The sequence below is a fragment of the Erithacus rubecula genome (genome assembly GCF_903797595.1).
Source record: "Erithacus rubecula genome assembly, chromosome: 19".
Taxonomy (NCBI): Eukaryota; Metazoa; Chordata; class Aves; order Passeriformes; family Muscicapidae; genus Erithacus; species Erithacus rubecula.
In genome coordinates this window covers 5,977,377-5,991,599 of record NC_136671.1, presented here as the reverse complement: position 1 = coordinate 5,991,599, position 14,223 = coordinate 5,977,377, and the positions used below count along the sequence as shown (strand labels likewise).

Sequence of the window (14,223 nt, the reverse complement as noted above, 5' to 3'; positions counted from 1 at the left end):
AAATAGACTTAGTAAAATTTGTCACCTCAAAAAAATAGTCTGCACAAATTGCAGCCTTCCCAAAAAAAGGGCTTTATAAACCTTGGATCATGATCATTGCTATTTACTGGTGAACCATGAATGCAGTAAATGCTCCTGAACACAAACATAAGTTCAAGAACATGAACTTGCTCTTTCCTCTGAACTACCAAGAAAGGAAGGTGGTTGCACTGGGTTAGTCTTCACTACAGCTCAAAACAAAGGCTCTGTCCATCCAAGTCCCTGAGACATCCTGTAAAGATTAACAGGCTTTGTCAAAATGACACTTGCCATAGCTGAAAGGCTTTTCATGCAACATAAGTAGACTAAAGAGATACCATTAACTGCATCTTTTTGTTTTGTAGGATGCAAGTACTATTTGTTCCTGTCGTGTATTTGATGCTTCAGACTTGTCACAGCAAATTACGTATAAACTGTTCTACTCAAGTCTGAATCACCACAGAATGATTCTGTTCAGAAAACCTCCAAAAAGAAAGGGGAAAATCTGGACACGTAGGTCTCTAAGAAACATCTGAGCAGAATAAACAAAGGGCATTAGAACACAATCAACAGGAAGAGCTCTCTATAACACAATGCACAGGCTGCAGAGCTCTCAGCTCCAGCGGAAGGAAGCTCTAGTCAACAGTGCACAAAATAAGTAATACCATGATGCAGCCCAGAAAGATGCCTTTGTGCTATTCCAAAAATTCAATTTTTTTCAACTTACTAAAGTAGGAAAAGTGGGAGGAAAACAAAAATCTCACTAAAGCTTCACTTTCAGACTTTCATTTAGTGTATTACAGAACTTCACTGTCTTGCTTTTGCTGTGTTCCTACACTCACACCATAGAAGAGAAAAACTGTCTAATAATAAGGACACTGCAGATATATCATCCTGTCAATGAAAGATTGCAAAACATTATATTAGCCTTATACATGTTTATTTTATCTGCTGTTTGTCTTTTTCCTGGTCTTTAAGCTATAGTGAAGGACTCAGATCAACCTGTATTAGCTTTATTTGCCTTGGGATTACCACCACCACCTCAAATAAAGTGTCAACAAAATTAAAAATTAAGTAAAATAAATGTTGTTAACACTTCCTAAAAGACAACTGTGTGAAAATTCAAAGTTTTAATCCACTGAAACTATAAGCATCCCAGTAAGGACATCTCATCTTTATTTGAAAAAACTCATCAGCTTTCCACAGTTGAAGAAAATTGCCTGAATGTGATTATTTGGAAATTACATTCATGAACTTGGTAATTCTAACTATGTTACAATTATTTTTCTAGCTGCTTTATAAATTTCTTTCTTCATAATCATTATACTGAAACAATTGTGTATATTTTGCAATGTATCTGCTGACAATTATTTCATTCATTAAAGATTGTCAGTGATATTTAGGCCAGAGAGAGACAAATGGTAACTTCATAATAAAATACACCAGTTCTACCCAAGTTGCTGGTAGTACGTGTAGAGGACAGAGAATGAAAAGAACTGTCTTAAAAACATGGAAACTGGATGGGCCAGAGACAGAGAAAGTAAAAGACAAAAAGTTTCCCCTCCACCAGAATTTTGTTCTATTGGAGTGGCCATAGAGGCAAAAAACTGACTGCAGTGCTCAGAGAAATGTTTTGAAGGAGAAGCTGTTAATTTTGAGACAGAGTCATAGACACAGCCTACAGAACTTTTTAAAACATCAAAAGTGATCAGAAAATTGGAACTGGAAGTTGTAGAAAGTACCAGACACACTAGAACAGTGTTTGTGTAAGACACAGACTTTATTAACAAAGCAGTATTTACACACATACCAGTCCTGGCTGTTAATGGCATCTCCATATCCTGGTGTGTCAACTACAGTTAAACGCAGCTTCACCCCTCGCTCCTCTATCTCTACTGTAGAAGCTTCGATTTGAACTGTCCTCTCTATTTTCTCTAAAATAAAGGAACATTGGGATTGTTATTTGCCTATCAGCTCCTGCAGAGACCCCCACAGGAAAGAGAAATGGAGGAGGTACCACAAGCTCAAGTGTGTTGTAACCTACATGACATAAAATATTTTATCAAAATACACAAAGTAGTAAGCAGAATTTAACACCATGTTTTCGTAAGTAAACAAGAAACAATGAACTAAAACATGGGTTTACTTAGGACAATATGCAAAAATAAAATCATAATACTCAAAAGCACAATAGATTCTGTGTCAAAAAGTTATTTACACCTCTAACCAGGATTTAAGGCACTACAGACAAAAAGCAGTCAGAAGAAATGGGGATTAAAGCAAAACCACATTTAGGTATATTGATACCTAAAAGGTTTCAGAAGTGTTTTTCTAATAGCAGCTGATAAACAAACCAAAGCTGTCTTTGAAAGGAAATCTAAGTAAGAAAATGACAGCTCAACAAAACATAGTTTAGAAAATTTAAGTACAGCATAACAAAGTGGTGTAATGGGTGAAGAACAAAGCAGTATTAACTGAAAGAACATGAAATTTTATAGGGTGGAGTGTGCTGGAGGAACTGCAAAACCACATTTACCTGCAGCTCCAGGAATATAACGTTCTGGATAAAGATCAGTCAGGAACAGACTGTTAATTAAAGTGGATTTTCCTAAGCCAGACTCACCTACAAACAAAATAATTCAGGTTATTAAGCATATATACTTTTTACTCCAAGATTTTTAAAGCACCTTGTCTTTCTCCAAGCCCACATTATGGAGGAAAAATAATTTGTTCCTCAGGATCCGCCCTAGCTTTTGATATAAAAACATCAAAGGTTCAGCTAAGCACTTTGAAAACACCGGAAAAACAAGCCTCCAGTGTTTTCATAAATGTTACATGAAATTATAAGTTTACTGTAACAGATGTCACAATAAAAGCTGAAAGGTCATACAGCACTTGGACTATAGATCTAGAGATCTATACCCTCAGTTACTTGAGGGTAATTACAGCTTTTTTCATCTAGACTTACAAAATCAAGAGCTGTAACTCTCCTGCTGAAAATTTCTGAGAGTTTGAAGGTTCTCCTAAGCTAGAAATTGAACCTGGAACACTGCTGGGAAGACAAATGAGTAAAGCAATCCCAAACTAATAATCAAGTTTTGTATTCTTACAGTTAAGACCATATAGGTTCTATGAAACTGAAAATCATAAAGCAAATTATTCAAAATTCACCTGAGAAGTTACAGAATTATGGTACTTCAAATGGTACAAATTTTGTCCTGCATCTAATGAAGTTATACGTGTAAATTTAACTACTAAATCTGAGTTTCAAAAAGTCACTTGTTTCCTAACTCAAGGAATCAAGGGAGTCAGCATTTGGACCAACTGACTGTATTATTTTAGATAGTACAAACCTGATCTTAGAGATGAAAAAATTATCTGTATGTCTCATCACAAACTAGAAGACACAAGAACTCTCCAATTATCACAAATTACCTATTTATCTAACAAACACTGCTGAACACTGTCACCAAGTAATCCCAAATGGTACCACAGAGCCCACTTTCATTTTTCACTAACTGCTACAAAAGGGTAACAGTACTGTGGACTCCCTTTGCATACACACACCATTAAATACCATTAAATGTAAACACAATTCAACACGTCACTTGGAAGAGCTTTGTGCCTAAAGGACTTTCCATCAAAGAGACTCAGAGGGGCTCATTGACAGAGCAGGCAAATTACAGGTTTATCTCTGACACCAGAGTGAGCCAGTACAGAACAGCAGCAAATACAACAGCAGCATCACCATTTCAACAGCAAGATACTCACCATATGCATTCATGCTTTCAGTGGGGAAACAAGTTAAAGAAAGATTAAACAACTATCCCTGTCATCTGATGATGAATCAAGAATGCAAAAATGTCCTGTTGGGTCCAAGTCATAGTCTTTAATCACTATAAATACTCCCTCCTACTAAACATGACAAAATAGTAACAGAAAGTGTATAGAGGTTCAAAGCTTTTTCTACTGTGTAACAGTCAGTTGCTAAGTAGGAAGATGCATGCATCTATGTGAAAGAAACGTTACTGCTGTTGTTGTGTAACAGTCAAAAATACTGAAAGAACTCACTTACCAACCACCATGAGTGTGAATTCAAAGCCCTTCTTCACAGATTTCCTGTGAACCTGGTTGGGCAGATTAGCAAATCCCACATAGCCTGCCGAGTCAGAAAACTGACAAGAAAACAAAGGTTGAATACAAATGAGATCCCTTTCTCCCTAAAAAGCTGAAAAAGAGCTTACTTGATTCTACACAATAAAGTGCAGGGGTATATAAAGCACAAGGAAGAATAGAGAATGAAACAATTTTTGCTGCAATAGCAAGGCAAACCTTGAAAAAGCTTATTTACCAGGCAGGCTGATATAAATAAAAATCAGATAATTACCTTGAGCTACACAAGCAAGTCTCCCCTTGAATAAAACAAAAATAAAAATCTGCAAGGTTGCAAGATTATGCTATTAATAATCTTAAGAAATAAATGCAGCTCAAAATAAAAAATTCTGTTCAAGCTTGGTGTGTGCTGCTACTATCTTCCATAAAAATAATGCATATGCTTACAGGTAAAAAACAAGAACATTGGACTAATGGGAGGATTACTGAGATACAATCACACAGAGATGTATCTTTTGCTTGTTAAGTTGTCCACCTATCTGCACAATCTCTAACTTCTAACACAAAAGCAGGAAAAAGAGGCATGCCTGAAAAACTTATCAAAGAGATTTGGGCTATAAACAGGGCAGCCTGCTCTACCATCTGTTACACATTGACTGAAAACCTAACAGGAGCCTAAATAAGAACTCCAGCCACCTGATTTAGGGACCTGTGGGCTATCTGGAACGAGATGTCTTCTTCACAGATGAGTTCATGATGAGAACAGGTTTTTATAATGCCATACACTTCCAGTGGTGTGGGAGGACACAAGGGAAATCACCTAAAAGGTATTTTTTATTTGCTAACAATCATTTTAAAGCCCATCCAGGTGGGCAGAAACATTAGAAATTAAGGTTTGTAATATGAAATTTCCTTAGGTGAAAGCAGAGACTGAATGTCTGGTGAACACCAGAAAGTCTAGCACAAAGATCACATACAATCCCTGTTTCTACTAAGCAATTCCTTTTAATAAACACATCTGAAGCAATAAGGTGTCATTTATTCACAGTTTTAGCATTCCAGTAAAACTACAAATGTTTTCAGAAGTTCAACAGATTCTAGACAAAATTTTGGCTACACAGCCATATCTTTACCTTTACTTTTTCACCTGACTGAGACATGTTTCTTCACTTCAAGTTTCAGACACTAGAAGAAAAAAAGCCACAGTGCATATTAGCTGATTTGAAAATTACATTACTTTTAATTTTGAACTGATCAATTGCATGTAATAATCACATTTTATTCTAGTAGAATGAAATGTCACACACTTAAGGATTACCAGAACAAACAAGCCATAATCAAAATATCTTCCTTCTGAAATAAATCACAGGAGTACTTAATTTAAATACTTGAAATTTTCAAAACAGAAATATCCCTTTAAAATGCAAAATATTAAAATCTAGTATCATAACAAACTTTCACCCATCCTGTCTTTATAAAAGGATGGTTCACAGATAGGTGAATGTAATGCAAATGTTGTCCAAACACTACATTTGAGAATTATTACCACATCCAAAAATTCTCATGAGAACAGGACACCTACATGATTCCCAGGTAAAAATCAGAACATAACATTATTTTCAGTGACTTCAAAGTGCTGTTGCTGATTAGACACTACACTTGGCTAACCCATGCAGGACACAAAAATTCATGCCAGTGTGAAGGACTATCAAAAGAGATTTGTTCTTTTCAGACACCCAGAACAGCTGGACTTTGGCAAGCCCTTATCTCTTTACTCAAGGATGTTAGCTGTGCTATAGATTAGTTATCAGGGCAATAGCCAGGCCCTTTCATTTAGAGCAGCCCCAGAGCAGGGACAGGAAACGCAGAAGCGGCAGCAGCACTTCACAGCTTGGTTTGTTGACAATGCAGCTCTTGGCCTGGGAAAGCAGGGAAGTGACCTATGCAGGCACCTGTGTGTTCAGACTTTCCTGTTGGGTAGCACGAGTCATTTTAGCAGGATCAGGATACAGTCCAGTTTCTGACACTGGCAGTTTGACAGTCAAATCCTGGCAGAGATACACCAAGCTCTGGACTGAAGGAAAAGTCCTAGTTAGTGTAATTGCTGCTTAGAGTTTGAAAGAAAACAGATCTTCAGGTCCCATGGTATTTCATTTGCCCTGCAGCAGTTTAAAATCCTGGCAGATGTGCAGGTACCAGCTATCCTATCAGCAAGAAAAGTTGGTTTTTTCCTCCTCCAACTACTTTTCCCCCATACCCAGCTCATTTGATTACTAATGAAAGCCCAATGCATCCATCGCCCGGAAAATAGGGAGGTCCTGATTCTAATCATCTTCTGCCAGGCTCTAACTGTGTATTCCTCAAAAACATTCTGGAAAACATCCCTTGAGGATGGTTTTGAAAACCAGAGCTTATTTTCCTTTGACCACTATGCAAAAGCTCATTCCAGTCTCCAGCCAACCATTGTGACAGATCCTTAAAGATACTCACAATGCCACTGACAGAAGTAACTCACTACTCCGTTGACATCTTGTTTCTAAGTTTGGAAACTTCTGTTGTCACCTTGTCAATAAAATCAGTAACATAGTTCAAGAGTTTAGAAAAGCTCATAGCTACTGAGTGTCAATGTAGATATACCTGACTCATTTTTCACAGTAATGCCAGAGAAGTCACCCAGGCCCACTGTCCATAGATAAAGGACAGATGAGAGAATGATTCAGATTTCAATATGTACGGCAAATTCCCTACTTCTACTTTAAACTGACCAGATAGTCTCATCCACTGTAGCATTAATCAAGTTACTTGATTAAAAAGCAGAAGAGTAAAAATTGTTGTCAATTGATTATAACACTCAGCTTCAAAATTAGTCTGTCATCTCATAAAGAGCACTTTTCCATAAAATCCTCTGTTCTACAAATACAGCTTTTACAAAACCTGTTTCCTACAAGGCAAACCACATCACCTTGTGTGTCTGACCAGAAAGTTGCTGTAGCAAAGCAACAGCCCAGCTGCTCTGATCACATCATGACTGCAGCTCACACTTCCAGTTAGTAATTTCTCAATGTCTTTTGTTAGACTAGAAATGTGCTAGCTAAAAGTTACCTCAACAACAACCAAAAAAACCCCAGAAACACCTGGTGTTCTACAACACTTAAGGCACCGGGGTTCATTTGGGAGCTCAGTTGCTCAGCCTTGACATTTTGCAATTCCTAATGCTGCCCTCATGAGGTTTCCTTGAAAATCATTCCACCAAAGAGCTTCCCCAGACAACCATGTGCTGCCTTCCCAAAGCTCTACCATACAGTACTTTGGAATTAACAAAATGCCATAGGTTAAATCTTTTTACAGCACCAAAGAAGCACAGCAGTCTCAGCACTGCTCACAAGTGAGAGCTTGGCACTGCACCAGCCCTCGCTGCGCACCAGTGGCCACAGAAACCCACAGCTCTGTCTGCACACAGCTGACTCAAACACCAAAACAGTGTGAAGCTGAGTCTCTGACAACACTCTGAGTAGTACCCACACCTGGAAATTGTAACATCTAATTCCTTATCAACTGTCCAGAACAAAATGTATAAAAAAAAAAAAAAAAACACAATAAGGCAAACCACAGAAAGAGCTGTATCTGTTTTCTTTAGATTTTCAAAGTACTCTTTCAATCAGCATGAGATAAGCAAAACAGCACATACAAAACAGTTCAAGAAGAAACAACAGGTAAGATCCATTTGCAGCAACTTGTAAAACCAGTGAAACTTTATCTGCAGATAATGCTGGGCCCTACTTAGCAGGCCTAGCAGAAAAAAAGTGACACTGTGCTATAGCATAGGAATATCCAAATCTGCTTTTAGACAGTGGAAAATTTAATGAAGTTTCATTTTGGATACCAACAAATTCCTATCCTGAACTATATGATGCTGGCAAAGTAAAGGAGCAAAGTGCCACTGAGTTCAGCTGCAGCTGCAACGTGCCATCCCACCATCCTCTGCTAAGAGCAGTATTCTGGTGAGAGAGAAAGAGAGGGGAAGGAAAATGGGTCATTTCCTTTGTTCCTGTCAGGATGCAAGAAGTAAACTGTGAGGAACAGGCAGACTGGGAGCTTCTTAATAGGAACCAGCACAAAGAAAGCACTACTGAACATGTACAAAGAGCGTGTCCATATAAGGATATCAAACAACATTTTCAAATAATCACTCCAGCATGACCTTACAGCCATCTCTACAAGCAGAACAGCCCTCCTGATTTCTCAAATGGGGCTTCCTTCTTTCCATCACAGTCTATACAACTCAGATACTTTTTTGGTAGTACTTAATAGCCACAAAGTAGGAGTAAAGTTTTAAACAGGTTTCCCAGTACTGGAAATGGTCTCAACAACATCAGCATTCTGAAGTAACTTTTCAGACTTAAAGCAGACAGAAACATCAGGATATGTCAGTAAAACAGCAGTATTTGTGGTTGCTCACTAAAAGAACTACAATACCTGAGGAAGAAATGTCTAATACTGAGTCACATCAATAATAATAGAAAAAACCTGCATGATTAGGTGAATCACTGAGTTCTAACAAGTGTGTCCAGCACAGCCTGTTCTGTGTGCCATGCTTTGTTCCTGGCATGACCTCACCTCCACTGTGGGAAACCCTCACTCCCTCTAGACCAACAATCCCAAGTGATTTCATCTTTCCTTATTAGAAATAGATACTATCAGTGGAAGGAATACTCTTTTGTACACTAACAACTCTGCTTTACTCTTATTCAGGAAAATGACTGTATCACTTCCACCAAACACAGAATTTACAGAAAATGCAACAATCCACCTGTGACAGACCACACTAAGCACGAGCCACTGATATGGCTTGGAACTGATGTTCAGAGCTCATGAGTTCCACAGACATCCTTCTGGTATTGTATTTGAAAAATACCAGATATATTAATAATATTAATAATAATATAATACCAATTCTGGTAATGCATTTGAACCAAAGAAACTGTACAGGGATTAGTACTGGGAATGCATCAAAATTTGGAACATGCCTGTGACTCAACAGCACACATATGTACAGCAAAAGCAACAAGGACTAAGCAAAAGTTCAACCACCTGTAAGATCCCTATTCTTAAAAGGGTGAGAAAAGGCAACACACAAACCTAAAGCTCTAATCCTGAATATTTTATTTGAAGTTTCATTTCAACGTTAACATATGACTCTAAATAACTTCCTTTCATACTGTTTTTTCAATTAATATAGTCACTTGAAACTCACAAAGGAGGCAGTGATACCGGTTCTTGTAAATGACCAATTTTAGGGATGATGTTTTATGCAAGCAGCTTTTGACAGTAATTTTGCAGTTACTGCGTCAAAAAGCACTGTTAAATGGACCTGTAATTGTGAAAAACAAGGGTTTTTTTAAATGAAAAAGATAAATGTATTAGCCACGATCACTCATCAGGAAATAAATAACCAGCTCTGCCTCACACCCACAGAGCTTGAGTATAACGATGTACACACTGCCAACGCGCAGCAAACTGGTAACTTTGCATTTAAATCATTTCCAAGTCATGCTTAAGTCTCACGATAGCATGAAGTCTCTGACCTACACGTGAACAATAATAAAGACAAAAATCCAGCAGAGCACGGGGTGGCTCTGTGCAAGCCCCGCCGCACCCCCGGCTCCGGCAGCCGCAATTCCATCGAGGGTGCCGCAATTTTGAAAGCATCCGAGGAATGCCTGGTGGAGACAGCACTTCCTGCTCCATCCTCTCCTCGCATCTCCGGCTATCCCAGCACCGCGGCCTTGTGCGCATCCCAGATTAATCCTTGCCTTGCTTTAAAAACAAATCAAGGTGTGCGCGAAACGGCCCGACCGCGGCATCCCGGGGCTGCCGCCCGGTACACTTCGCCCGTGCCCACACACCGGCCAGAGAAACCCCCCGCGAGCGGCGGCGGGAGGCAGAGCCGAGGCCGTGCCCTTCACGGGGAGCCCCTGGAGCGCTGTGGGGGCGGAGGCGCCGCCGCCGCGGGGTTGCGGCCCCTTCCCGGCGCTCACCTGAGGCCGCGGCCGCTCCCGCCGCCAGGCCGCGATCCGCCGCTCCGCCCCACGGCCCTCCCGCATCCCAGCAGCCACCGCGGCAGAGCGCCCGCCTACCCCGCGCCACTCTATGGTGCGGGACGCGCCGCGGACGGCAGCGGGAGGCGGCTCCGGAGCAGCGAGAGGAGGGACAGAGCGTCCCCCGCCCGCCCCGCCGGGCGCGGCCAGGGCTGCCCGAGAGCCCGAGCACCGCCACACCCTGTTCCCAGGTGCCACATCTACACGGAGCTGTTCGGTTTCTGTTTTCTACCCAAACATCGTTGAGTTTTAGGATTGCTCCACTTACAGCGGGTTTTAGCAATACTTCTCAGTGGAAAACCTGGCTGGTGTGATGACCGGGGGGGAAACCGAGCTTAAACTGTGTGCTGTTTGACTGTAATGCAGTATGTAACAGCGGCCTGGCTGGTTTGCAGATGCTCATTCACACATGAAGCAAATTCCTCTCCCGAACACTGTGCACAAACATCCAGGTTTTACTGACACTGTTCTCCCCCCTCGCGGCTTTCCCTCTGGTTCCGTGAGCCTTGGGCGCCGTCACCGCTGACGGGCCGAGTGGGATTCTGCAAGGTCTCCGAGGCATCAGGGACTCCTGCAGGCAAACCTGGAGAGTAATCGATACCTACAGTTAAATTGCAGAAACGGATCACTTTTTTCATAGGCAAACAGTGTTACATAGCTCAAACTGTAAATGCAGCACTGTCAAAACTAAAAAACATATTAACAGAAGTACCAGAAAGGCTTTTCCCAACCTTCCATCTGCAAGAACCGTGGTCAAGAAAATTCCTAGACATCCATCAGCACATTTTGACAGGGTAGCTTGAATGTGTGACATAGCACCAAATCTTTTGACTTAAAATTCAGAATACCAAGAAACACATTTTTGGTATGTCTGTATTCCCATCCATTACACAAACAGGGTTGCAGCTCACAACAGGAAAATGTGGAATTGAAACAAATGCTGCTGAAGGCAGATTGGCATTATTTGCAATTCACGTTGTGCTCCACTGAGCACCGATGGGATCTGAGTAAGTGCAAGATAAAAGCCAGTGAAAGCACAAGCAAGTTCCATTTCCTAGGAAAAAATGGAATTTTATAACTCAAAGTTCTGATACACACTTCTTTCCTGGGGAGTTAAAAGATGGCATTTCAGTCTTCCTTGGAAATTAAGGGGTTTTTTTTAATTATTCCATGGATTTCCACATAGGTGCTTTGTACTGTCACCAGAGGAAGAACAACAAAACTGTGGCAAAAATTTAATTCATTCACTATATTAGAACACTGTGATGGACACAAGATTTTGCACACATGCACTGCTATTATAAACAACTGCAAACTGAAGAAATTGTAAGAAATTGGCACAGACAATGCCAAACTACAGACTGCCATCAACACAGAGACAGGTGGAAGTTAGTGCTTTCTCATGACTGTCACTCCTTTGGCAGGATTTAGTGCAAGGGGTGAAAGAGTCTCCAGAAATTTCAAACTATTTACTATTGAAGCATACCAATAATTCTCCCAAGTCATGGCTGAATCAGATTGCTGACCAATTGTCACACAAAATACTCAGGGAAGCCACAGTCCTTTCAAAGAAGTCTCATGATGCCAGAAAGTGATGTAAGGAAGGGCACTTGGGGTAAGAGCAGAAGTCAGTCCTAGCCAGTGCCCTGGCCCTGCAGTGCCCAGGAGCAGATGCTTAGGAAAAGATAAAATAGCACCGTGCCTGTGTATCCTCCCGGCTTCCTGCAATCTGGAGCTCAGCAGCTTCCTGAGCCAGAAGTTTTATCTTGATAGTTCTCTCTTCCATGAATTTTTCTTCTTGCTTTTTGAACCTATCCCAGCTCCTGGCATTAAAGAGCATCCTGTGACAATGAGTGTTACAGTGCATTACTCACTTGATGAAAATGTACTTTTTTTACTTTTGAAACTTGTTATGAGACTAGTTATGAAACTGCAGCTCACAGGAATGCCAGGCAGCAGAACTGGAGCTGTTTGGGGTGTGTGACTAAGAAATGCTGCACTGCAGACACCTACAGCAAATGCAGCCCCCCAAACACATGCTGCATGTTTGTTATTTCTCACAGCAATATTAGCAGAGTTGCAAACAGAAGAAATGCTTGTACTGAAGGGCACTGGTTAAATAGTCTATAAATACTCATGCTGTGAACAGTCTGACTGTGAATCACTCATTCCCAGAATTATTATTTTTGAAGGAATTTTGTTTCATTTTTCCCTTGGAATTTCCAATGCTTTTTCTTAAAGCTCCTGATACATCAGGGTTTACAATATTGAAAGCACAAAAGTCCTTCCTTGAATTCAAATCTCAGCTTTGTTTAGAGTCACAACTCAGTAAGTCAGAAATACCTCATACATTGAGCAAAAGACATTATGTTTTTTGTTCCAGTTCTTACCAGAGAAAATGGTGTTACTGTTTTTAATGAAATACAGCCATAAACTGAAACCTAAATTGAATTTTAATAGATAAACCAACTCCACATTCCTTGGTATTTCTTTCCTTAAATATGCTGCTTAAAACAGTCTTGTTTTTAAGTTGTGAAATCCCTTTTAACTCAATTTTCTTTCAGTGCAGTCTTTTCCTCATATAGATGAATGTTTGGGTTTGAGCCTAAAATTCTGTGTGATTGCTGTAATGGCCACACTATAAAAGCAATTCATGGAGATATTGACTCACTGCTGTAAGACACTGAGCATCTTGAACCCTCCCAGTCCTCTCTGGAGATAAAATTGCCCAAGGGCTAATTAAACAACTTAATCATATACATAAAACCTTTCCATTTGCCTAAGATTTCAGTTTGTGTTAGGTTCAAAGTATTTGTGTATGCTTTTCCAAGTTACAGTACATGGTTCCAGGTCCAAACCTTTTAGAAATACATCTGCTGCACACCGTGGGTGACATCCTCTTTTAAAGGATTATCAGAGAAAAAAGTACTTTGAACATAACTAGTGGGAATGTCAGATGAAGTAATTTAGATATTCCCTGGGTTAATCAGTAGGATATAGGTGTGCTGAAAGACAGAAATTTAAGGGTGAAGTTCCCACTGATTTGATCAAAATGCTCTTTTGTGTAGGGCCTTATCTATGGAATTACCAACAGGAGAACCATTTAATATTTTAAATTTCCTCATTTTTGCAGACATGCTGCATCAGGAATCAGAGCTGTCAGGTTCATGGAAAGCTGGTTTCATTGATGAGCCCTTCTGAGACCTGCAGCTCAGAGCTGGAGTCCAAGCAGGGTATGAACAGGAAGCCACTGTCTGTGCAGGCACCAGGATTTACTGACACAAGAAAATCTTTACAAGAAAATCTTCAACAGATAAGTATTTTCCCTTGCTGCAAAAAACGCCCAAGCCTCATTTTCAGTGACACTCTACAGGAAATGAAGCTTGTATTTGATTTATAGTAGTCTCAGAGGAACAGAAGTGTTTCCTTTGCATTTACAAGCACGTACAAGCCCTTCTTTTCAGGATGCTACTTATGGCAATGAAGAAGCAACAAGAAAAGCCTACAAATATTCTCCAGTATAAGAGACATTTTCCATCTTTTCACCAATAACAGCCATCCTTTCCTCTTACTGGAAACAAAGTTCCCTTTTAAGAAGGAAGTGGGGATTGACTGAACAGATGTGCATTATTCCCAAAAGCAGAGCTTGTCTGAGGGCTGCACTGCCGAGAAAAGCTGTCCCAAATCTCCCACATCTTCTAAGCAATGCACATTTCTTGACACACACAGATAAATGTAGTATATTTCCCATCACTAACCTTGAATAGTTTTCAGTAGCTTAATGGTTGTGTCATTATTAATTACTTCCAACATCTGCAATATATATTTAAAACAATGGCATTTGTCCTTGCTGACGCTGCTCTTTACAAATTGACATCTCATGTGATTTCCCAAGAATTACATGGGAAAGAGATCTACCAGGATCCTGGTACACCACAATCTGTGGAAGGAGGCTAACTCTGGAAGAGAGCAAAATTAAACTATAGTTGTCCTG

At 40.1% G+C, this 14,223-nt stretch overlaps 1 protein-coding gene across 4 annotated transcripts in view; it reads right to left on the bottom strand.

Moving 5' to 3' along the window:
- LOC306810202 (septin-2) overlaps positions 1-10,283 on the bottom strand; it is a 34,701-nt gene extending 24,418 nt beyond the window's left edge. For all 4 annotated transcript variants that reach the window (XM_079322475.1, XM_079322474.1, XM_079322476.1 and 1 more), the window contains exons 1-5: positions 10,170-10,283; positions 5,265-5,316; positions 4,094-4,193; positions 2,555-2,641; positions 1,829-1,952 (exon numbers count right to left, since the gene is read on the bottom strand). In XM_079322475.1, coding sequence (XP_079178601.1) covers positions 1,829-1,952; positions 2,555-2,641; positions 4,094-4,193; positions 5,265-5,291 — 338 coding nt within the window. In that variant the 5' untranslated portion in view covers positions 5,292-5,316; positions 10,170-10,283. The remainder of the gene's footprint in view (positions 1-1,828; positions 1,953-2,554; positions 2,642-4,093; positions 4,194-5,264; positions 5,317-10,169) is intronic.
- Positions 10,284-14,223: the final 3,940 nt, after the last annotated feature.